The 22,973-nt window shown below is 45.1% G+C and overlaps 1 protein-coding gene across 6 annotated transcripts in view; it reads left to right on the top strand.

The window, feature by feature from the left end:
- Positions 1 to 1,521: 1,521 nt before the first annotated feature.
- LOC118552157 (carbonic anhydrase 5B, mitochondrial-like) overlaps positions 1,522 to 22,973 on the top strand; it is a 31,412-nt gene continuing 9,960 nt past the window's right edge. Inside the window, exons 1-4 of one of the 6 annotated variants that reach the window (XM_078065040.1) lie at positions 1,522 to 1,660; positions 9,765 to 9,959; positions 19,783 to 19,980; positions 22,667 to 22,771. In XM_078065040.1, coding sequence (XP_077921166.1) covers positions 9,818 to 9,959; positions 19,783 to 19,980; positions 22,667 to 22,771 — 445 coding nt within the window. In that variant the 5' untranslated portion in view covers positions 1,522 to 1,660; positions 9,765 to 9,817. Of the gene's footprint in view, positions 1,661 to 1,941; positions 2,093 to 2,181; positions 2,341 to 9,764; positions 9,960 to 19,782; positions 19,981 to 22,666; positions 22,772 to 22,973 lie in introns of those variants that run through there. The other 5 variants (XM_078065041.1, XM_078065042.1, XM_078065043.1 and 2 more) reach the window with 5 other exon arrangements.

The following is a 22,973-nucleotide window of genomic DNA, read 5'->3' as shown; positions in this document are numbered from 1 at the left end:
TTAATTCCCAGTGTCATCAAGATGAGGAATCAGGATTTCCCTTGGGACTAAAAATCAAGAAAACCTGCTTCTCAAAAACAAAAACAACAAAAAACTAAACAGACGGATGGACCTGGAGGGCATTATGCTAAGTGAAATAAGTCAGACAAACAAAGACAAATAACATAAGATCTCACTTACATATGAAATCTAAAAAACAAAAACAAAAAACTGAACTCATACAGGTAACAGATTGTTGGTTGCCTAAGGCAGGGAATGGGGGAAGGGCAAAATCGGTGAAGATGGTCAAAAGGTACAAACTTCCAGTTATAAAATAAGTCATGGGATGTAATGTGCATAATGGTAAGTATAATTAATAATACTGTATTGTGTATTTGAAATTTGCTAAGAGTAAATCTTAAAAAGTTCTCATCACAGGAAAAAAATTATAGCTATGTATGGTGTTGGATACTTACTGTGATCATTTCGCAATACAAATACTAAATCATTACGTTGTACACTTGAAACTAATACAATGTTATATGTCAATTATACCTCAATTAAAAAAAGAGACCAGCACTTACCAAGCCCTTTTCTACCTATTCCAACCCCCTTACCACACCTTAATTTTCTCATCAATTCTTGTCTCAGCCAAACCCAGGTTGGAATTCAGGCTGTAAGGTCCTTGAGGTTTGTCTTGTCACTGGAACTTAGTACTCCATAAATACAATTTAAATGAATGAATAACTGAAAGGCTAATGGTAAGTGCCCTTCCGCCAGAAGTGCCCGTTCAGAGATTTCTGGACAGGAAAAAAAAAGTGGTAACCCCTTCATTTTTTTCTTGTGGACGCAGAATTATAAATGGAGGAAGTAAACCTCTTTACTTTAATCCCAGAACAGGGGGTCTACAGAGGTCTAAGTGTTGTGTTGTCCGGACAGGCTCTAGACAGCAGGAGGGCACTAGGTGCTTAGAAAAAGTCTTCTGAAGAGGTCAGGAGGTAGAAGAATGTGCTTATTACTCCGTGCATCTGCCTAGCATTTAACGTTGGCTGAAGGGCTCGTAAGAACAAAGTTCCAGTCAGTGCCAAGTTATGTTTCCTATCCGGTTTCTGCTCGTGGAGTTGTGGTGTTTGGAGCTGGAAAGAAATATGGATAAAGTCTATTTTTAGACGAGTATCAGGGATCCAAAGGCTCCTTTCACTTTATAAATGCCACTGACGTCTAGCTCTGAGGCGTGGGCGGTTTTCTCCGGAAACACAAAGGGCCCGGCCCGCTCCCGAGCGGCTTCCCAGGACCGAGTTCCACCAGCAGAGGGAGAGCAGGACGCGTACACTGGTGAGAGCGGACCCAAAAGTGGGAGTCCTGAGAACCCAGGGAGTGGCCATGGCTAATGCCATGCTCAAACGGGCATTAGCGTGGCCAATGTAGATCGTACGGTCGTGCCGTGGGGCGCTGGGATTGGCCATGACGTAGGACCGTGGAAAACAGGGGAGGAACGTGACCCGGCGGGAGGGGCGGGGCATGGACACCGTGGGAAGGAGCGCCTGCAACGTTCTAGGCGGGAAGGGCGTGGCCTAGGCATCGCTCAGGGGCGTAACCTGAGAAAGTTGGACTTAGTGCGTGAAGGGCGTGGCGTGGCCGCTACAAGAGCACAACAAAGCTGGTCGAGACAACGGAAGAGGTGAGCGCAGGCAAAGGGCAGAGAAATTACCAAAGTGGAAAGGAGGGACGTAGACACAAGGGAGGGATGTGGGGTCAGAGGAATGAGCGTGACCCAGGGGATAACAGGGACGTGAAAAACGCCTGCGGAAAGGCGGGGCCCCAGAGTAGCATACGGGACACAAATTACGTAAGAGGAAGAAGGGCCGTGGTGTAGGCGGAGCGCGAGGGCGTGACACATACGTGGGGGCGTGGCGAAGATGGTCCGGCTCGAAGGAGGGGTGACCCAGGCGGAAGGCAGAGGCGGGACCAAGTTAGTGCGCAGGCGCATGGCCGCGGCTGCAGGCTCCGAGCGACGGCAGCAGAGCTGTAGCCAGGGCAGAGACCGGGTGCAGACCCAGGCTCTGGGTGGACGGAGAGAGATTCGGGCTCCGACGCGGTGAGCGAGCCCAAGGTGGGACACTGCTTTGTCGGAGACCTGGGCTGGGGCTACGGGGACGTGATGTGATTAAGCGAGATGACGTACCCGGCGTGAGGGGCGTGGCGAGGCGTAACGGGACGTAGCCAAGATGGCCGCGCGCATGAGTCTCTCCCGGTTACAGAGCAGCGGGGTCTGCGCTCAGGAAAACCTACGGAGAAGGTCGGGCGGTGATTGGAGCATGAGGAGTAGGAGGGTACGCGTAGCCCTTTCAGAGAGGACAGGTACCGTTCCGTTCATGACCACGCTGTGCGATGGGCCCGGGAGCTGGGACGGTTCCGCGAGGATGGCCGCAGTGCCGGCCGGGCTTCTCTGTAGAACGAAGAGGAGGAGGCAGGGAATCGCTTTTTCCCTACTCTAACCCTTTTACTCCACTGTGAGGGTCACCAGACAGCTACATCCCCTTAGGGTCTTGTCCATTTAACGGTAGAATAGCTGTCTCAGAGATTTTGGGAGGTGGGGGAATTGTAGTTGCAGAAACCGAGGCGCAGCAGGCTGGGACTCACTCACATCTTCATTGTTGCTCTTCCCCACCTGACCATGCCAAAAGCTATGGACAGATTCACAACCACCCCCAGGGCAGGGGATCAGCAGCATAGCTCTGTCCTGTGGACGTATCTGAGTTTTCTCTATTCAGTTGTCTCCTTTTTCATTTGTGCTCTGCTCCAGATCTGGAGGGAAAGAACCCACAGAATATGAACGTTTTTGGTAGCCCTAATTCTTTGTGGCATGAGTTAAAAGCTACTGTTTGGAGGCAGCCGAAAACTCGTTATTATCAGTGTAATTTCTTCTCATTTATTTTTGCTGATAAAGCTTGGAAACTATGGGACGATAACGAAGATGTGTACACCTGAATTTGGGTGGAATTAATTTCCTGTCAGCCCCCTGAAAGTCACATTATTTTCTGCTTTCCCTTCGTCCTTTACTGCGAATCTGGCCATCTCCACTGTATTGAAAAGTCTTCTGGAATACGGAGAGAAGTCTGATATCTCTGGTGAGAGAAACTGCCCCACACTCTACACCTGTAACCTGCTCCTGCACGTCCCTGAGAACTGTCAGTTCTCAGCTTGCTTTGGAGTTTACAGTGAACCAAAGTTCACCACACCCACCCTCCCTTCTGGGTCTTGGTAAAGAGCTGCACTATCCTTGAATATTTTGGGAACAAAAATATTCTCTTTAGCCTCATGGCCTCTGCTGAGCACCATAGCTGCCCTGGCAACTATCTGCTAGACTTTTCCTCTCACTGTCCCCTTGGACCTCAAATCCATAGGATTAGCAGGAAGACTGTCCTCTTTCCCTTCCCACCTGCTCCTTTTGCCAGCTTGTTTCTCTCTTCAGGCATTCATCCTCATTCTACCACCAGCATCATCCAGCCATAAAATCACGGGGCCTTCTTCAACAACTACTTCCCTTCTCTCTCTTCCAGTTGAGTGCCAAATCCTATGTTTTTTTACCAAAATGGCAATCTCTTGAATACAAAGAACTTTGGTTCATCGCTACTGTCACTCTCTGGTTCAGTGCTTCATATTGTCTCATTTGGATTACTGGAATTTCATTTCAAACTCATGTGCCCACATCTGAGCTACTGATGTCCTACCCAAAACCTGTTCTGCACACTGTGGTCCTTATCTCAGTTCGTGACAACTCCATCCTTCCAGATTAGGCCAAGAATCTTCTAGCCATCCTTTTTTTTTTGGTCTTCTTTCACTCGTTGTATTCTTTTTTTTTTTTAATTTTTTTTTTAAATTTTATTATGTTAGTCACCATACAGTACATCATTGGTTTTTGATGTGGTGATCCATGATCCATTGTTTTCGTATAACACCCAGTGCTCCATGCAGTACTTGCCCTCCTTAATACCCATCACCGGGCTAACCAATCCCCCCTCCCCCCTCCCCTCTAAAACCCTGTTTGTTTCTCAGAGTCCATAGTCTCTCATGGTTCATCTCTCCCTCCAATTCCCCCCCCCGCCCCATTTTTCCCTTCCTTCTCCTAATGTCCTCCATGCTATTCCTTATGTTCCACAAATAAGTGAAACCATATGATAATTGACTTTCTCTGCTTGACTTATTTCACTTAGCATAATCTCCTCCAGTCCTATCCATGTTGATGTAAAAGTTGGGTATTCATCCTTTCTGATGGCTGAGTAATATTCCATTGTATATATGGACCACATCTTCTTTATCCATTCGTCTGTTGAAGGGCATCTCGGCTCTTTCCACAGTTTGGCTATCGCGGACATTGCTGCTATGAACATTGGGGTGCACATGGCCCTTCTTTTCACTACATCTGTGTCTTTGGGGTAAATACCCAGTAGTGCAATTGCTGGGTCATAGGGTAGCTCTATTTTTAAATTTTTGAGGCACCTCCACACTGTTTTCCAAAGTGGCTGTATCACCTTGCATTCCCACCAACAGTGTAAGAGGGTTTCCCTCTCTCCACAACCTCTCCAACATTTGTTGTTTCTTTCCCTGTCCATTTTTGCCATTCTAACTGGTGTAAGGCGGTATCTCAGTGTGGTTTTGATTTGGATTTCCCTGATGGCTAATGATGATGAACATTTTTTCATGTGTCTGTTAGCCATTTGTATGTCTTCTTCAGAGAAGTGTCTGTTCATCTCTTCTGCCCACTTTTTGACTTGATTATTTGTTTTCTGGGTGTTGAGTTTGAGAAGTTCTTTATAGATCTTGGATACCAGCCCTTTATCTGTAGTGTCATTTGCAAATATCTTCTTCCATTCTGTGGGTTGCCTCTTTGTTTTGTTGACTGTTTCCTTTGCTGTGCAGAAGCTTTTTATCTTGATGAAGTCCCAAAAGTTCATTTTTGCTTTTGTTTCACTAGCTTTTGGAGATGTATCTTGAAAGAAGTTGCTGTGGCTGATGTCAAAGAGCTTACTGCCTATGTTCTCTTCTAGGATTTTGATGGATTCCTGTCTCACATTGAGATCTTTCATCCACTTTGAGTTTATCTTTGTGAATGGTGTTAGAGAATGGTCGAGTTTCATTCTTCTGCATGTGGCTGTCCAATTTTCCCAGCACCATTTATTGAAGAGACTGTCTTTTTTCCATTGCATGTTTTTTCCTGCTTTGCCAAAGATTATTTGACCATAGAGTTGAGGGTCCATATCTGGGCTCTCTATTCTGTTCCATTGGTCTGTATGTCTGTTTTTGTGCCAGTACCATGCTGTCTTGGTGATCACTGCTTTGTAATATAGCTTGAAATCGGGCAACATGATGCCCCCAGCTTTGTTTTTCTTTTTCAACATTTCCTTGGCGATTCGGGGTCTTTTTTGATTCCATACAAATTTTAGGATTGTTTGTTCCAGCACTTTGAAAAATGTCATTGGAATTTTGATCGGGATGGCATTGAAGGTATAGATTGCTCTGGGTAGCATAGACATTTTAACAATGTTTATTCTTCCGATCCATGAGCATGGAATATTTTTCCATCTTTTTGTGTCTTTTTCAATTTCTTTCATGAGTGTTTTGTAGTTCCTAGAGTATAGATCCTTTACCTCTTTGGTTAGGTTTATTCCGAGGTATCTTACGGTTTTTGGTGCTATTGTAAATGGAATTGTTTCTCTAATTTCTCTTTCTACAGCTGCGTTGTTAGTGTATAAGAAAGCAACTGATTTGTGTGCATTGATTTTGTATCCTGCCACATTACTGAATTGCTGTATGAGTTCTAGTAATTTGGGGGTGGAGTCTTTCGGGTTTTCCGCATAAAGTATCATGTCATCTGCGTTGACTTTTTCTTTGCCAATTTGAATACCTTTTATTTCTTTTCGTTGTTTGATTGCTGTTGCTAGGATTTCTAGTACTATGTTGAACAATAGTGGCAAGAGTGGGCATCCTTGACGTGTTCCTGATCTTAAGGGAAAGGCTCTCAGCTTTTCCCCATTGAGGATGATACTCGCTGTGGGTTTTTCATAGATGGATTTTATGAACTTAAGGAATGTTCCCTCTATCCCTATACTCTGAAGAGTTTTAATCAGGAAAGGATGTTGTATTTTGTCATATGCTTTTTCTGCATCAATTGAGAGGACCATATGTCTTCTAGCCATCCGTAACTCCTTTCTTTCACATCTTATGGGCAGTCTCTCCAAGATATAGCCAATGCCCAACCCCTTCTCACCACTTCCACCATGACATCTTTTGTTCCAAGCCCCTGGATTATCCTGAATGATCTCCCTGCTGCTTTCCTGCTTCCCATCCCAGTTGATTTCCAGTAGGGCAGCCTGAGTGATCTTTTAAGAATATAAATCAGATGGTGTCCCTCCTGTGCTGCCAAAACTCCATTGTGCCCCAGTTTCCTTAGAGCAGTGGTTTCCAGTCAGAGGTGATTCCCCTTTTCCAAGGCACATCTGCGGCGTCTGGAGACATTTTTGGTTGTCACAGTTGGAGGGAGGTGCCACGGGCATCTAATGGGTAGAGGCCAGGGATGCTGCTAAACATCCTACAGCGTATAGGACAGCCCCCAAACTGAGTTATCTGGTCAAATGCCAATAATGTCAAGGTTGAGAAACCCTGAGTTGGAGAAAAAACCTTTACAAAGTAGCCTAGAAATCTACATGATCTGGCAGCCATGACCTCTCCACCTTCTCCCTTACTGCCCTCCTCCTAGTACACTCTATTCCTGCCATGCTGGCCTCCTTACTATCCCCTTGTATGTGCCAGACACGCTCCCACCTCAGGGTCTTTGCACAGGCAATTCCCTCTTCCTGGGCAATACCCTTCCTCCTGCTAGTCCTATTACTAATTCCTTCATTTCCTTCAATCTTTTGTTCAAATCTCACCTTCTCAGTAAGGCCTCCTTTGAGCAACTTGTTTTAAATGCAACACTCCTTTCCCAGTGGCACTCCAAATTTACTTCTCCTGCTCTGCTTTTCACTGAGTATATTTTAATTTAATTGTCTGTACAACTGACTTACGTATTACACTGCTGTTTGTTGTCTGTCTCCCCCTACTAGAATGTAAGTTCCACAAGGGTAGGGACTTTGTTTTATCCCCCCAATGATCCTAGAACAGTGTCTGGCATTTAATAGATGTTTGGTTGCTATCCTGATGAATGAAAGGATAAAAGAGTGATGGATTGAATGAAGGATGGTTGAAGGAATCTCCTTGTCACTGACCTTCCCGGCTCCACTCTGCCCACTGCATTCCATCCTGTGCTGTGCACATGGAGTCGTCGGAAACCGTCCTCTATGTACGGAATAATACCTGAGGGTCTTCCAGTCTCTTGGAAATCGGTATTCTTCAAGTTAGTCTCAAATCCCCATCTAGCTCCACCTTCAACTGTGTCACCTGCATCTGTTGGCCAGATTGACCCATAGAATTAACCATCCCAAGTAGAAAGGCCTGGAACAGATTCTCCCTCACAGCCCTCACAAAGAACCAACCCTACCAACACCTTGATCTCGGACTTCCAGCCTCCAGGACTGTGAGACAATAAGTTCTGTTGTTTAAATTCTGTTGTAAAATTTCTGTTGTTCAAGCCACCCAGGCTGTGGTTCTTTGTTACAAACTAATACACTGGCCCTAAGACCCCACATAGGGATTTAGGCCTGGAGGCGAGGCACCTCTATGGGATTCATAAACTTTCTACTAGTCCCCTTTAAAGTGGTGGCCATGTGTTACGGACTGAATGTTTCTGCTCTCTCTACCCCCATCCATATGTTGAAGCCCTAATACCCAGTGGAATGGTATTAGGAGATGGAACCTTGTGAAGTAATTAGGGTTTGATTAGGTCATGAGGGTTGTCCTCCATGATAGGATTAGTGTCCTTAGAAGAAAAAGGAGAGTCCGGAGCTTGCTATCTGTTCCTCACATGAAGGCATAGTGAGAAGGTAGCTGTGTACAAGCTATGATGTGGATGACCAGGAACCAATTGGCTAGAAAATTGGTCTTGGATTTCCAGCCCTTAAAACTGTGGGAAATAAGTGTCTGTTCTTTAAGCCATTCAGTCTGTGGTATTTTGGTCTAGCAGCCCAAGCTGGCTAACATGCTGTGCATTTTCACTCCCTGCCTTGAGTGTGTTCATTGGCAAAGTGATGCATACAACACAGTGCGTGGCAGCAGGTTGCAAGGCTAGCTGTTTATCACCCTTCACTTTGCAATACTTGTCCAGACACATGGCTTGTTGCTGGTTATAAAGGGATCCGCCTGGAGCCCTCATTTGTTCTTTTCAGGGCAGTAATAGGAAGTAACTCTGCTTCCTGCTTTCAGTGGACACAGCTCAGGTGCGGTTTTTTCCTCTCCTTTCCCTTGGGGGAAGGCTTCTTTTCCTCTAGCTCAGATCTGGCAAGTTTGAGGCAGCAATACAGGGGGGAAGAGCTCGGTCACAGCCGGTTAATAGTGAGGTACATGAAGAGGAGAGGGTGAAATGAACATGTGCCTTCTTGGTCAGCATTGATGGGGATCATAATGTGCTTTTTTGCATCTTTGACTCTTTATTTTAATAAAGAGTCAAAGTTCCAATCTGTGACCGTGGTCTTCAGTGCCCCCTCAGTTTCTCTTTTGTGACTTTGGGCCCCTCTCCTCCGCACCACCATTGCCAGACTTTTGAGTGCCCTCTGATAGGCCAAAGGCAGAATCTGAGGAGTCATGGATGGTTTTCCTTGCCATATGATGTGCATTTCCAGAGGCTCCAAGGGGGAGAAATTAATTGCACACCTGGAAGGTAGAGTTCATGCCTTGTTCCGCTTTGCATCCCAGCAGCCAGCATGGTTCCTGGAACAAAGGAAATGATAGTAAATGTTGAAATGCAAACGTTTACTGGCAGAATTCCCATCCCTGTGAGGCTAGCTTAGATTTGTCTCTGGATATGGTCCTCCTTCAGATCTTATCGGTAGGGATACGAGGCCCTCCTCTTAAATGGCAAGCATCTAAAAGTGTTTCAGAAGTATAGATAACCACACAACGGGGTGATGGCGGCATCTAGGAAAAGCCCTTCCTACTGTGCAAGAACCTGCTGGCAATCACTTCACAGCGTGCGGTTCTTGGAATCGGGATCAACATCCCCCTCACCAAGGAAGTGTGCCCAGGTCACGGAGCTGCCCTCACGGGCCAGGCACTGCGTCCCTGAGAGATGCAGCTGTGCCAGAGACAGACAGGGTCCTTAGCGCCGCGGGGCTCGTGGCTGGGGAGGTGGCGTCATAAAGTCCATTCTCGATGAGGTGGGCAACTGCAGGCAGCAGCGTGAGGGAGCCGAAGAGGGCGCCAGGCTCGCCCGGTGAGCGCGTGGTCAGGGGAGGCTTCTAGGAGGTGGTGCGGGAGAGGAGCGCCTGAGGGGAGGGGAGGGAGGGGAGGAATTCACCAGGCAGGGTGGGGGAGGAGCATCTGCACAAGCCCTGAGGCGGGAGGGAGCTTCGGGAGCGGGAAGAACCCAAGTCCACGGGGCTGGTGTGCAGGCAGCGGTGGGAAGTGGCCGGCACAGCCAGAGAGTCTGTCCTCCTGGGGTAACCAGTGAGTTTCCGGAAGAGGAGCGGATTAACCACCGACTCATCCCCCCCTCCTCCCCTCCCCCTCCCCACCCCCACCCCTGCCATGTGTACTCATAGTCTGAGTGGTGGTGTCCTGCTTAGAGGTTTCCACTTGATGGTCAGTCTCCGTTGTGTATAGCTTTGCCTCCTCTGTCCTCCTGCCTCTAGGTTATTAGGTTCCTGCAAGTCATTTGGGACCCGGTCAAGATTTCAAGCTAAACATGGCGGCGACGAGTAGCCTGAGGGTCATTCTTCAAGCCTCTCCATGCAAGTCACTGTGGAGAAGATTGCAGAGCCCCAGGTTCGTGCCAGCGAGGCCCTGCAGCCTCTACACCTGCACGTACAGAAGCCGGAACCGAGCCTGTGAGTACGCTGCTGCCTTAAAGAGAGCGAGAGGTGGGGGTGCCTGGGGGGCGCAGTCGCTTAAGCGGCGGACTCTTGGACTCTTGGTTTCGGCTCAGGTTGTGGTCTCAGGCTTACGGTCTCAGGGTCATGAGATGGAGCCCCGCATCGAGCTCCACACTAGCTTGAAGTCTGTTTGAGATTCTCTCTCCCTCTCCCTCTGCCCTCTGCCCCCCACCTCCCCTGCTGGCCCATGCTCTGTTTCTCAAATAAATAAATGAAACTTTTGAAAAAAAGAGAGAGTGAGAGGCTTGGTGTTGCATGACAATGACGTGTGTCCTGTGTTTATCCATAGGTGTCAGTGGCATTCCAGAGTGGGATTATGTGCCTTGAGAATGTGAGAATAACTACTTGTTTCTTTGTCTTCTAAAATAAATGTGGAAGATTCTTTTCCCCCAGGTTTATTGACATAGAATTGCCACCTAACATTGTGTAGGTCGAAGGTGTGGCATGTGCTGATTTGATACACGTATATATTGCAAAATGATTTCCATAATAGGTTTGGAAAGTTCTTTTCTTGACTAATTTTAACATGTTAAAATGATGTCATGTCGGTGGCGCCTGGGTGGCTCAGTCGTTAAGCGTCTGCCTTCGGCTCAGGTCATGATCCCCGGGTCCTGGGATCGAGCCCCGCGTCGGGCTCCCTGCTCAGGGAAGCATGCTTCTCCCTCTCCCACTCCCCCTGCTTGTGTTCCCTCTCTCGCTGTGTCTCTCTCTGTCAAATAAATAAAAACAAAATCTTAATGAATAAATAAAATGATGTCATGCAGAAATAGGATAAGAGAGGTGTCCCAGTTTCAGATACTCTGGAACCTGTTCTGTATCGTTCTTGTTAACAACAGTCTTCTTAGTGACATTGATCCACAGACTGCGAATTATTTCTGTGAGTCTTAACGTTCTGGAAGTTGCATGTTAATGTTTGTCAGCAGGTCAGTAGCTTCACGCTCTGGAATATTCTTTCTCAAGTCACAAATGGCAGCGTTCATTCTAGTTGACCAGCTTACCAGTGTGTGCTCTGCCGTAGACGCAGCATATCAAGCGAGGCAGCAGATGGCCTTTCCTGAACGCTCTCGTATCTCATTCCCCTCCTGAAATACCAGTTCCCTGCCCCGTCCTTATGGTGCAGGGATTGTGCACCGAGGTACTACTGACACGAGGGATGGGTCATTCTGTGTTGTTGTGGGTGCAGTGTGCACTGTAGGTGTTGAATGACTTTCTAAATATCCCCTGATGAACAAAATAACCCTAGTGAAGAACCAACGAAATGATAGGAGGAGGATAATGTGTGTGTTAGTGGAGAGAGGAGTTTAATGAAATGGCTAGAAATATTTTATGTATTTCCCACTTTTCTCCATGAATTAACACAGAGTTTCAAATGTTGGCTTGCTTCAGAATTCCAGGTTTCTTAATTTTTCCTCCTTTGGTTTCCTCTCTTTGACCCTATATGGCACATAAGAAAAGGAATTCATTAGTAATGCTAATCTAGCTAAATTCATTGTCCTGAAAGTGCTTCAAAAATATATTTTTATTCTAAGTTTATTTTGTTTCTTCCAACATTGACTGTGTTCTCAGAATAAACTGGCTGGAGTCAGAAGTTTTTGGTTGCAGGGTGTGACTTCTTACCAGCAGACCCACATACTACTCTGATAGGCTTATTCTCAACATTTGCATTTTGGGGTCTGAAGCTTAAATTAGAAATAAAAATAGTTGTATTCATCTAGTTACTAAAGTTTTGTGTGGGTGTGGGAGTTTTCCTTGATTTTTTTTTTGTTTTTACTTACAGAAAGATGAAATTTAAAGGTGTAAATTTCAATATGCTAATGTCTTCAAGATAGTTTGCTTCTCTCAGTATTGACAAACCCAAAAAGTGGTGACTGGGGGATGTGGGAGCTTCCCTTGATTAACTTCGCACATCAGGCGAAATGTTCTTGTTTATAAGTTACTAAGGAAAACGTGACAGTCGTGGTTTGATTTGGCTTTTGGCATGTTGCACCACCCCTCCCTGTTTTCACTGGGGTGAATTTTATGGTCTCTGCTGTCCTGAGCTACTGAGCATTTCCTCTTCCTAAATCCCAGACCTCCTGCTAATCAGTTGTAAAGACAATATGCATCGTGTCTGGCAACTTAATACCGCTGCAGAAGGCCTGTTGTACACTTGTGACCCAGAACAACCCAAGATCATTGAGGGTTAGAAAAGACAATATGGAAAGTCCTTAGCTAGTACTTGGTGAGGACTGTGTTGGCAGGTACTTCTGGTACTGTGATTATCATCATCGTCTTTATCATCATCATTGACTCACTGCCTCCCTCAGATGTTTGTCTGGCCATTGTTAAGATTGGGTTAAGCAGAATGAGGAGTAAAGGAAGTAGGAGGATATAGCAGATTCAGAAAGCAGTATTTCCCTAGAGCCTGTCTGTGCTTTGTGCTTCACCTTCATTCCGGTCCCCGCCCCCTCCCAGGGAATCATTGGCTGTCCACTCACATTGCTGTTTGCACTTATCTCAAGTAGCAGATGGTAAATGTTGACAGTCCGGCATCTATTACCCAAGGTGCAAATAAAATCAGCTTTGCTTAGTGTATCATCTAGTGAAGTTTAGCCTAATTGTCACATGAAAAAAAAATACTAGGCAGAGATCTTAGAGCAGAAAAAAATAAATTTAATAATGTTAATTTTTAATTTAATGAAATATAAAGAGTATCAACTAGAGTGAGAATGGTACAGATTTGTTGTTATTCAAATGATAATCTTAACAATCTCCCTACTTTTAGAAGGAAAAGAAACATTTTTTTTTTTTTAGGACAATGTGGAATAGAATGGCACTGTATAAAATCTAGCCACTGGACCCATGTGTGTATTTTCACATAAATGTCAATTTATTATAATTTTATGGGCACAAGTTGCTAGCACTTACCATATTGAAAATTTCCATCATCAGAGAAAGTTCTGTTTGACAGGACTGGTCTGTATCATAACTGTATTAGTAAATTGTTCTATTATTTCTCCTGTTAACTTTGATGAACACAAAGGCTAGACAACAATAGTATTAAGAAGCTTGTTGTGTTGGGGCGCCTGGCTGGCTCAGTCGTTAAGCGTCTGCCTTCGGCTCGGGTCGTGGTCCCAGGGTCCTGGGATCGAGCCCCACATCAGGCTCCCTGCTCAGTGGGAGGCCTGCTTCTCCCCCTCCCACTCCTCCTGCTTGTGTTCCCTCTCTCGCTGTCTCTCTCTCTGTCAAATAAATAAATAAATAATCTTTTTTTTAAGATTTTTTAAAAATTTATTTATTAAATAATCTTTTTAAAAGATTTTTTAAAAATTTATTTATTTGACGGAGAGATAGCGAGAGAGGGAACACAAGCAGGGGGAGTAGGAGAGGGAGAAGCAGGCTTCCCGCCGAGCAGGGAGCCCGATGTGGGGCTCGATCCTAGGACCCTGGGACCACGACCCGAGCCAAAGGCAGACGCTTAACGACTGAGCCACCCAGGTGCCCCGTAAATAAAAAAAATCTTAAAAGAAAAAGAGAAAAGCTTGTTTCACAATGTCTTCACAGAGAATTTTATTAATCCCTAGATAAAACAAACTGGGATACCCCAACTATGTTGTCTTCCAGTAACTTATGAATAATCCTGAGAAACAAAGGACTGGTTAAGAGCCCCTTGAAATTATGTTAATGGCCTCAGGGGTGCCAGTCGCTATAAGGAGCTAACACATAGCCCTGAACTGACCCCCAGGAACTGTGCTGATAGCCGCATGTGTATGCTGCAGCTGCCTGGGCTCAGCATCAAAGTGCATCTAACAGCCCTCATGCTCCGAGAAGACAATTTGTGATTCTGAGATCATCCTTAACAATGTCATTTGGGAGGGGGCTGTCCCTATGTATCATGTCCCCGTGCTGAGCCCCAGGCCTACTAGGGTGGTCTTCAGTTCCATGAGGAAATCTGCACATCTCGAGAAAAAGGACGGTAACGGGGCAAGGCGCGGGAGAAAAAGCCAATGAGGGTGTAGAACAACAGTGTCCAGTGGATAAATAACGTGAGCCACCAATATGAGCCACATAGGCAATTCTGTGTTTTCCAACAACCACATTTAAAAAAGAACAAATAGCATGTCAATTACATCTCAGTAAAACTGCAGGAAAAACAAATTTGTTCATTTATGAAATTCTATATAGGAAATATATAGATGAAATATAGTATACAGATGAAATTAATTTTACTAATATGTTTTACCCAGTATATCCAAAATACTAATCACTTCTTAAAAAGATTTTATTTATTTATTTGACAGAGAGAGAGAGAGAGAGAGAGAGAGAGAGAGGAACACCAGCAGGGGGAGTGGGAGAGGGAGAAGCAGGCTTCCCGCCAAACAGGGAGCCCGATGCGAGGCTCGATCCCAGGACCCTGGGATCATGACCTGAGCTGAAGGCAGACGCCTAATGACTGAGCCACCCAGGCGCCCCCAAAATGTTATCACTTTAACCTGTAATTGATGTAAAAAATATTGAGATAGTTTACATTCTGTATTTTGTACTAAGTCTTCAAAGCCCGTGGGTGTTTTACACATTTATAGCATATATCACTTGAAATGACCAAGGAGAATAGAATGGCAAAACCAGAGTTTGGGAAGAATGAGGAGAAAGGAAATTTAGGTGGCTGAGGTGGGTTCCTAATAGGAAAACCTTGGCACTGGACACAAATTAGGACTTGACATACAGACTTTAACACAGGAACAACATGATGAGTGGTAATTTAGGAAAACTGGTGAATGACAAAACATGGTAAAGGGTATTAAGACCAAGAGGCATGGTATGAGGTCCAGGGTTTAGGGCCCTGAACTGGGCTGCTGGTCATGGGCAAGGCAAGAGAGAAGCCTGAAAGATCCTTGAAGAAAATATAATGTGATCAGTAAAGTAATAGGAATAAAGATGGAAAGAAGACTGGAACCTTCCCAGCAATGCTCTTCATCTTATATGTTCAGTGAACAGGCAGTGATTAAAAGCCACTTCAGTTCTTCTTGGGGCTTATACAACACTGGGAGAGGCAGATAATTAAGCATATATGCATAGAATTATTACACCTGTGTAACAAATGTTTTGAAGAAAACAGAATGTTAGGATTTTTTTTTAAAAAGGGGGCATCATATAATAGGGTAGTCAGAAAGGTGAGGAGGTGACACTTTTGCTGAAGAGGTGACAAGCCAATAATAGGAGCCAGCCCTGAGCTGAATGAGGGGAAATTGATTTCTGACGAGGAGGAGCAGGAACTGAGGGGCTAAGACAGGAACGTGCTTTCTCTGTTTCACGAGTTGAAAGAGGGACCCTCCTGAGGCTGGAGACATAGGGTGGAACAAACACAAAATAAGTTAAAACCAGGACTAGTCCTACAGATAAGAACTAGAACCGAGCACATTTTCACTGTGGAATCTACAGGTATTTTTGTTGCTCATTATCAGTATAGGAGTGACAGCTTCATAATGGGAGTGTGGGTCTGCTTACTGAAACATGGTGGGTTAAGATCACCGTTTCTGTTTATTTCACTTTCCCCATATGAGAAGAACCTGAAAATGAAGGCACTTTTGATCAGAACACTTAATCCTCCTCCTGTTTTGAGGGAAAGTATGAGCAACTACCAAGATATTTCAGTCTGTATTTTGTTAAAGTGGAGGAAGGAGATGGGCGTATTGGAGAGGAAAATTTTTCTTTTACTCTTCAAAGTTCTAACTGGTCTAAGAATTAAATTGACATGAAACAGATCAACAACAGAAAAAAAATCCCAAAAGTTTAATTACATGCATGTGGAGGCTCAATAATACAACTGTCATCCAAAGAAATGACCAAAGTGGTTAGCATTTCTACCGTTACAAAGAAACAATAACTCTGTGGGGAATTGGCAAGACAAAGAAAATGTATTATTCAGGATCTTCAGTTCGTAAGGAATTCTAAACAGAATTTGGGCTGGAGGGGCGCCTGGGTGGCTCAGTCGTTAAGCGTCTGCCTTCGGCTCAGGTCATGATCCCCGGGTCCTGGGATCGAGCCCCGCGTCGGGCTCCCGGGCTCCCTGCTCGGTGGGAAGCCTGCTTCTCCCTCTCCCACTCCCTCTGCTTGTGTTCCCTCTCTCGCTGTCTCTCTCTCTGTCAAATAAATAAATAAAATCTTTAAAAAAAAAAAAAGAATTTGGGCTGGAGTAGTAAATTAGTAAAATGAACAAGGGTTACCTATACAAACTTCTTGGCTCTGAATTTCCTATCTATGGTGATAAGGTTTGTCTCTTTACCTCCTGGTGCAGGAAGAGTACCTTTCACATGGGAGATTTATTTCCTGCCTTCTGGAGGCAAAGGGGCTTCCAAGTGTTCTTGCATTGGCTGTTTCTTAAGTAACTTTAATTCAAAATAATAAGCCAAAGTGGCACATTTTGGGGTGGCCTGCCCTTGGCACCCGCAGGAAGAAAGAACAAAAATGTGAATGTATCTCTCACGACAGTTTATCTTGCAAAACAAACCCTTGGGAAAAGCTGGCTTCACTAGGGTGACAGTCACTAAGAGGCCTTGGTGGGGGGATGGTCTGGGTTCCCAGAGGAGGAAGTGGTGGGGGAAAGGAAACCTTCTAGAAGCTGAACTTGTGAATCAAAAGGCATAAATTGATAGGAGCGTTAAGGTCATAAAAGAGCAATGAAGGAATAGGCCTGCTTTTCTTGGGCTAGTGTTTGCATGGGTGAGTAGATTCTGGGCATTTCCTGAATGGAGCGTGGGGGACGAGTCAAGGTGAAAGGAGGGATCGTCTTGGGGATCTGCTTGTTAGTTTCCTTCTTGCCTAGTCCTTACAGGAGACCCTCATGAATTGGTTTTGAAGCGTGTGAATTCTCAAACCTTCAGCCATAGTCTGAGTATCTTAGAGGGGAAGGAGTTGCAAGGTCTCTTTGTGCCAGGCATCCTTACAACCGAATCAGGGCTGTTTGCCTGTGTTAGAAGGTGGGAGAAGGATAGTAAAGTTTCCCCCAAACTGAGAAGGCACTTTGAGACTGGAAAACAGAGCAGGCCACTACGTACAGTTTACACCAAATTGTATTCAGGGTAACTTACTGCAGGGTATCAGGCAGGTGATGGACGATCCAGACGAGACACAGCTATTCTTTGCAAAGTCTGGACCTTGGTCCACAGATTTTATAGAGTGAGGGGACTCTCAGGAGGCACTGTAGTGAGGTCAGAGGGTTCACATGCATTTCACAGGGTTTGCATGCACCTAATTGACAGCCAACATTTAACAGTCCTTGTGGGACCATCTGTGCGTCAGGAAGGGGAGAGAGACTGTGTTATCTCTAATAGATTCGTGGGAGGCCAAAGCGAACGTCTCCACATTTTGGCCTTGGCTGGCATTTCTAAGGTACGAATATTAATCTCTAAGGGGCCCATAACACATAGCCCTAAGACAGGTCAGCGAACAAGATGGTGGGCCAAAGATGGAGTCAGTATTGTCAGCACTCCTACAAGTTGCTTTCTAATTTGCATTCTAATTAGATTATTATATTAAAATATTGTACCAGGCAAATACATTTTCTGTTTTAGGTTTCTGAAACAAAATTCTTGTTCTCAAATGAGCAAGTTCTTTTATACTAAGAAAATCAATAAAAACATTGGGTTTGGATCTCTCCAGAGATAAGATGGTACTGTTTTATAGAAAGAAATAGTTAAAAAAAATACCTTGAGTTTGCAGAGACCATGGTTTCTCAACTTACTGACATTTGGGGTCATACAATTCTGTGCATTGTAAGATGTTTAGCTGCATGTCTGGCCTCTATGCACTAGATGTCAGTAGCACTCTTCAGTTGTGACAACCAAAAATGTCTCTAGACATTGCCAAGTGTCTTCTAGGGGCAGCATCCCTCCTGTTGAGAACAACTGGTCTACTCTCAGGAGAGCCCTCTGTCTCATTTTTACCCCCCCCCAAAAAAAAAACCCATACGGCTAGGATTTTGAATTTATAGATTTTACCAGCTACCCAAGCAACACAAATGTCTCCTTTGTAAAGGTCAACCGGAGGCAAGTTTCTGGGCCTTTTTTTAAATGAAAAAAGGTGTCTCTGTGAACCTGCCATACAGAGTGGGTTGACTGAATAGCAGCTACCTTATCACTTTCTCAGATCCTTACTCTCATTCTTCGTAGTGGGGTGAGGCTCAGAGGGTCATTGGTAATGATTTATCTCAATTCATGTTTCTTCTACTTTCCCTATTGCTCTTGGTTCTACCCATCTGGGGCGTTTCTAAGGGGCAGAGAACTGGAGCACCCCCGATTATGCATGACGTCCTATCCATCATGCATGGATGTCTCAGCAGCTCTCTGTGTTACAGGAAGTCCACTGTGATTTATCAGAGACTTCCCACGAACAACACCTGGTGCTTGATTCTTTGTAGAAAAATCATTATCAGTGATGTGTGGCGTCTGTGTGGGACGATTGGTACAGTACACCTGAACACCTGGATCTGGAGTGGAGTCGGAGTGCTCCTTGTCAGTTGCAGACCCAACAGGAAGAAATAAACTTTGCACGTGGATACTCCTTTAGCTACTCCTTTACTGTGGCAGCAGGAGGAAGGAAGATTTCCCTTCTCCCCCAGCAAGAGCCCAGCCAGTGAAACAGTTACAACTCAGGCAATGAGAAGCCACCGCAGTTCCAGCTCCCAGGTTGCTCCAGTGGACTCTTTGTTTCTAAAAGCCTTCCCAGCTTCCTCCTTTGCTCTGTAAAAGAGCATTCCTCTTTGTTCTCTGGACTTGTGTATGGTTTTGCTATAGCTTGCTTGTCCCAGATTGTAATTCTCTGCTATTCCCCTCCCCCCCAAAACCTCATATTTTTTGCTGGTGAAATGACTGGCAGTGTTATTCTTAAGGTTAGCATAGCTCAAACTAAGAAGAAATAACTCCTTTGGGGGCGCCTGGGTGGCTCAGTCGTTAAGCGTCTGCCTCCGGCTCAGGTCATGATCCCAGGGTCCTGGGATCGAGCCCCGCATCGGCTCCCTGCTTCGTGGGAAGCCTGCTTCTCCCTCTCCCACTCCCCCTGCTTGTGTTCCTGCTCTCGCTCTCTCTCTCTGTCAAATAAAAAAAAAAAAAAAGACTCCTTTTCCTCACCAGATTCATCGGTACCTTCCTTCATTTTTCCAAAACCCTGGAGTGTTGCCCTCATCTCAGTTGGAAGACTGTAATATCGCATTGTGTAAATAATCCAGAAATCTTCCACATTGCAAGCTAAGTTACAGACGCATGCCACGCAAGCCTTTATTTCTACTAGCCCGGCAATTTAAAAAATTTACAGTGCTTTAGTGAACATCTGCGTTCCAAAACGTGTCCCTCCTCTTCCCCTGTGGCCTTTGTTGAAGAGAAGTCCACGATGGAAAGTTTCATTACTTTGTACTTGTATGTGAACCTGGTTGGTGGGTGGGGCTCAGAAGATGATCGGTAAAGAAAGGAAACCCATTTGAGAATACCCTCCTTCCACGTGGTGCTAGCCTGCCCGCGTCTTCCTGTCCTCAGGAGACCGGGCGGCGCCTGGTTTAGGTGAGAGGCCAGGGTAGGAGCGGGTAGACCGAGCGGCTCGTGGCGGACAGAGCAGCGGGCTGCTCCTGCGCCAGGCGCTCTCTGAGCCGCCTCTGCCCCCTGCTTCCGTCGGGCCCGTGCGCCTCCGGGTGGCTAACTCCTGAGACTTAGATTGCGTCACCTCGACACACCCCAGCACGGAGTTGCCTGCTCTGGGATCCCGGATGGCGGCGTCTTGACGATGGCCCCGCTGTGCTTTCTCCTAGTGCACCCGCTCTGGGAGACCGTGGACCTGGTCCCGGGGGGCGAGCGCCAGTCGCCCATCAACATCCGGTGGAGGGACAGCGTCTATGATCCTGGCTTAAAACCGCTCACCATCTCTTACGACCCCACCACCTGCCTCCATGTCTGGAATAACGGGTACTCTTTCCTCGTGGAATTTGAAGATTCTACAGATAAATCAGGTGAGAGCCCGACTGGTGGTCTTGTCTGGAGTTAAGGGACAGCCTCGTGTCAGCCCAGGCCACACCACACCGCATCCATGGGCACGCAGACCGCCTTGGGCAGTGGCATGGGACTCACTGCACTGAGCTTTTCTTTTTTTAATGTGGTAAGATACGTGTAACATGGAATTTGTCATCTTAACCATCTTTAAGTGTACAGTTCAGTAGTAAGTCCAGTCACACTGTTGTGCAACCATTCGTGTCCATTACTCTCCATTTTGCAAAACTGAAACTATACCACTTAAACAATAACTCCCCATTTTCCCCTTCCCTCAGCTCCTGGCTGTGACCATTTTACCTGTCTCTGTGAATTTGACAACTGGGTACTTCATATATGTAGAATTATGCAGTATTTGTCTTTTTATGACTGGCTGATTTCACTGAGCATAATGTCGTCAGAGTTCATCCATATTGTAGCAGATGTCAGAATTTCCTACTAAGACTGAAGAATACTCCATTGTATGGATAGACCACATTTTGTTTATCTCTTCACCTGTGGATACTTGAGTTGCAACCACCTTTGGCTATTGTGAATAATGCTGCTATGAACATGGGTGTCCAAATATCTTCTGAGGTGTTGTTTTCCATTGGTATATACCCCAAAGTGGAATTGCTGCATCATCATTAGAGTTTTTTGAGTGTATGAACCATGTCCCTTTTCATTTTTGTGCGTGTTTCCTTCTGGTATGAGTGGTGTTTTCTATTTATATATAGAGAGAGAGAGAGAGAGATTGTGTATTTGAAATTTTATTTAATATTATATATTTGAATTTATTTTTATTTGAAACTGTATATATAGATCATTTGAATTACTTTTATTTGAAATTTGTTTTCTGGTGCGTGGAATGTGTGCTAATCTTCTCTGCTTGCTGATGTTACAAATAGCTTCTATATTAAATAGTAACACTCTTTAGCCAGATTTTAAATGGTAAGATTGCAGTACAGTGCAAAAGGATAGTCAGGCAAGAAAAAGACACTTTGTATTTTTAGTCACATTTTGTATTTTGTCAACCATTGATTTATTTATTCGTTCTGTATTTACTGAGTGCCAGCCATTGCACCAAGTGCCAGGAATACTAACTAGATTCTTGACCTCCCAGCAGTCAAAGTGTAGTGAGAGAAGCATGCAGGAAATTAGAATTATAAAGCCAGTGTGATTTGAGAAAGGGTTTCTAAAAGTGCTGTGGGACCACAGAGGAGGGGATGATGTAGACTACTCAGAGAAGTCTGTGGTGACTTCACCAAGGACGGGTGTTGATGCAAAATGAACAAACCTTTTAGAATGTCTGGGCGGGGCGGGAAGGAAGAGAGTTTTATTCCAGTCCAAGTGAGGACAGCTGCCCAGGATACACAATGTTCACGAAGAAGAGAGTGCTTCCCCTAAAGGATCATTTGAGGTAGGGTTACATACATTTTATATACATAAGAGGTTACAACATTTTTAAAAACTTACAAATTATTAGACAAAGAACTTTTCAGGAAGTTGCGGCCCTTATCTTAAGTTTCCAGTATATGCAGGGCTCTATGACTTTAACCTCTTGGGAACCAGGGAAGTTTCTTACTTTCTCTTATCTTTTATGTTCAGAATGCTCGTTTTTGGTTATTTTCAACAAAGCAGGTGTACAGTGTATGCTCAGGGCAGAAATAGAGCGCATGCTCTGGGGTGTTGCTGAATCATTTTGACCTTGGTAAATGTTAAAGCAGAGCTTCCCTGGGAGCCCAGGAGCAGGACCCACAAATATTAAAAGTTGAAAATTTCCTTTATTTGGGGACATTTATCTTGGGTATTGAAGGATGAATAGGAGTTTGTCAAAAGGATTAGAAGGGCATTGGAGACTGAGGGAAAATCATGTGCAAAAGCAGATGTTCAGAAAATGGCCAAAAACAGTGACCAGAATGCAGAATGTGCATTTTGGGGAGAGACAGGAAGAATGATGATCATTGCCGCTTAGGAGGGGAGATAGAAGACAGGTTCATCAGTACTGGTTATTTTTATACCACAGTGTGGTAGAGCATGATTTCATTTAATTAATAAGTCATTTGCTTTATTTTTTGAGATTAACCCAATCAGTAGTGCAGGTCCACAAGGTCAGATTAATCCAAGTGTGAGATGGTAGGAGCTTAAATGAAGGCTGTAGCAATTGAAGTAGGGAGAAAGCACGTTTTTAAAAAGCATTTCTAAAATAAAAGTGTCATGAGCACACTGTGAAGGCACACACGAGTTGTCTTTCCACAGTGTCAGCCTTATTCAGTCCTAAAGCAAAGTTAACATAATTATAGAGCAGGTTCAGGATTCCAAACTCAGTGACATTTCACCACGTGGTTAACTTGGCTTCTTACATGGCACACAGAGCAGGACAGAAGATAAGCCACACAACAAAGAAGATAGCACAGGGGGCAGGAAGTGAAGGAACCAAACATGTAGTCAGTCTATGGGCGCGTAGTTGAGATAAGGTGTCAGTCCAGGCCAGGTCGGCTCTCGGCACTCACTTTTTCTGATGTTCAGGCAGTGGAGGATCTCAGTTCTGTTCAGAGATTCATCGGGCACAACTTTCGGCAACAGGTGCCTTTTTTTAAGTGGTTAGACATAGAGGGGTCATGTCTGAGGAGTCTGACTGTTTGCTGCAAAAGCTCTCTCTTTTTAAAGGGATCAAATCACTCCTGGGCCCCTGCAGACTTCTCTGCTTCTGCTTGTTACGAGTTCTGGGGTGTCGTCAGTTGGTGCTGGTCTCGGCGATATCTGGGAGCTGCGGTATGCTTAACTGCCTGTATCACCACTTGACACGGGCCCCTGCTTTACATGAGTGCCTCCATCTTGCTCTCTACAAAAAGCAATAGGACTTGGAGATGGACTCCTCTTCAAGTGAGGAGAAAGCAAAATTAACCACATCCTTGAGTCGTCTCACTTGGGAGGCTGGGGGGATGGTGATGCCAGAAAGGTTATGAATGATGGA

The sequence above is a fragment of the Halichoerus grypus genome, chromosome X (genome assembly GCF_964656455.1).
Source record: "Halichoerus grypus chromosome X, mHalGry1.hap1.1, whole genome shotgun sequence".
Classification (NCBI taxonomy): Eukaryota; Metazoa; Chordata; class Mammalia; order Carnivora; family Phocidae; genus Halichoerus; species Halichoerus grypus.
The sequence above is the reverse complement of the archived record's forward strand: the minus strand, read 5'-3'. Positions and strand labels throughout refer to the sequence as shown.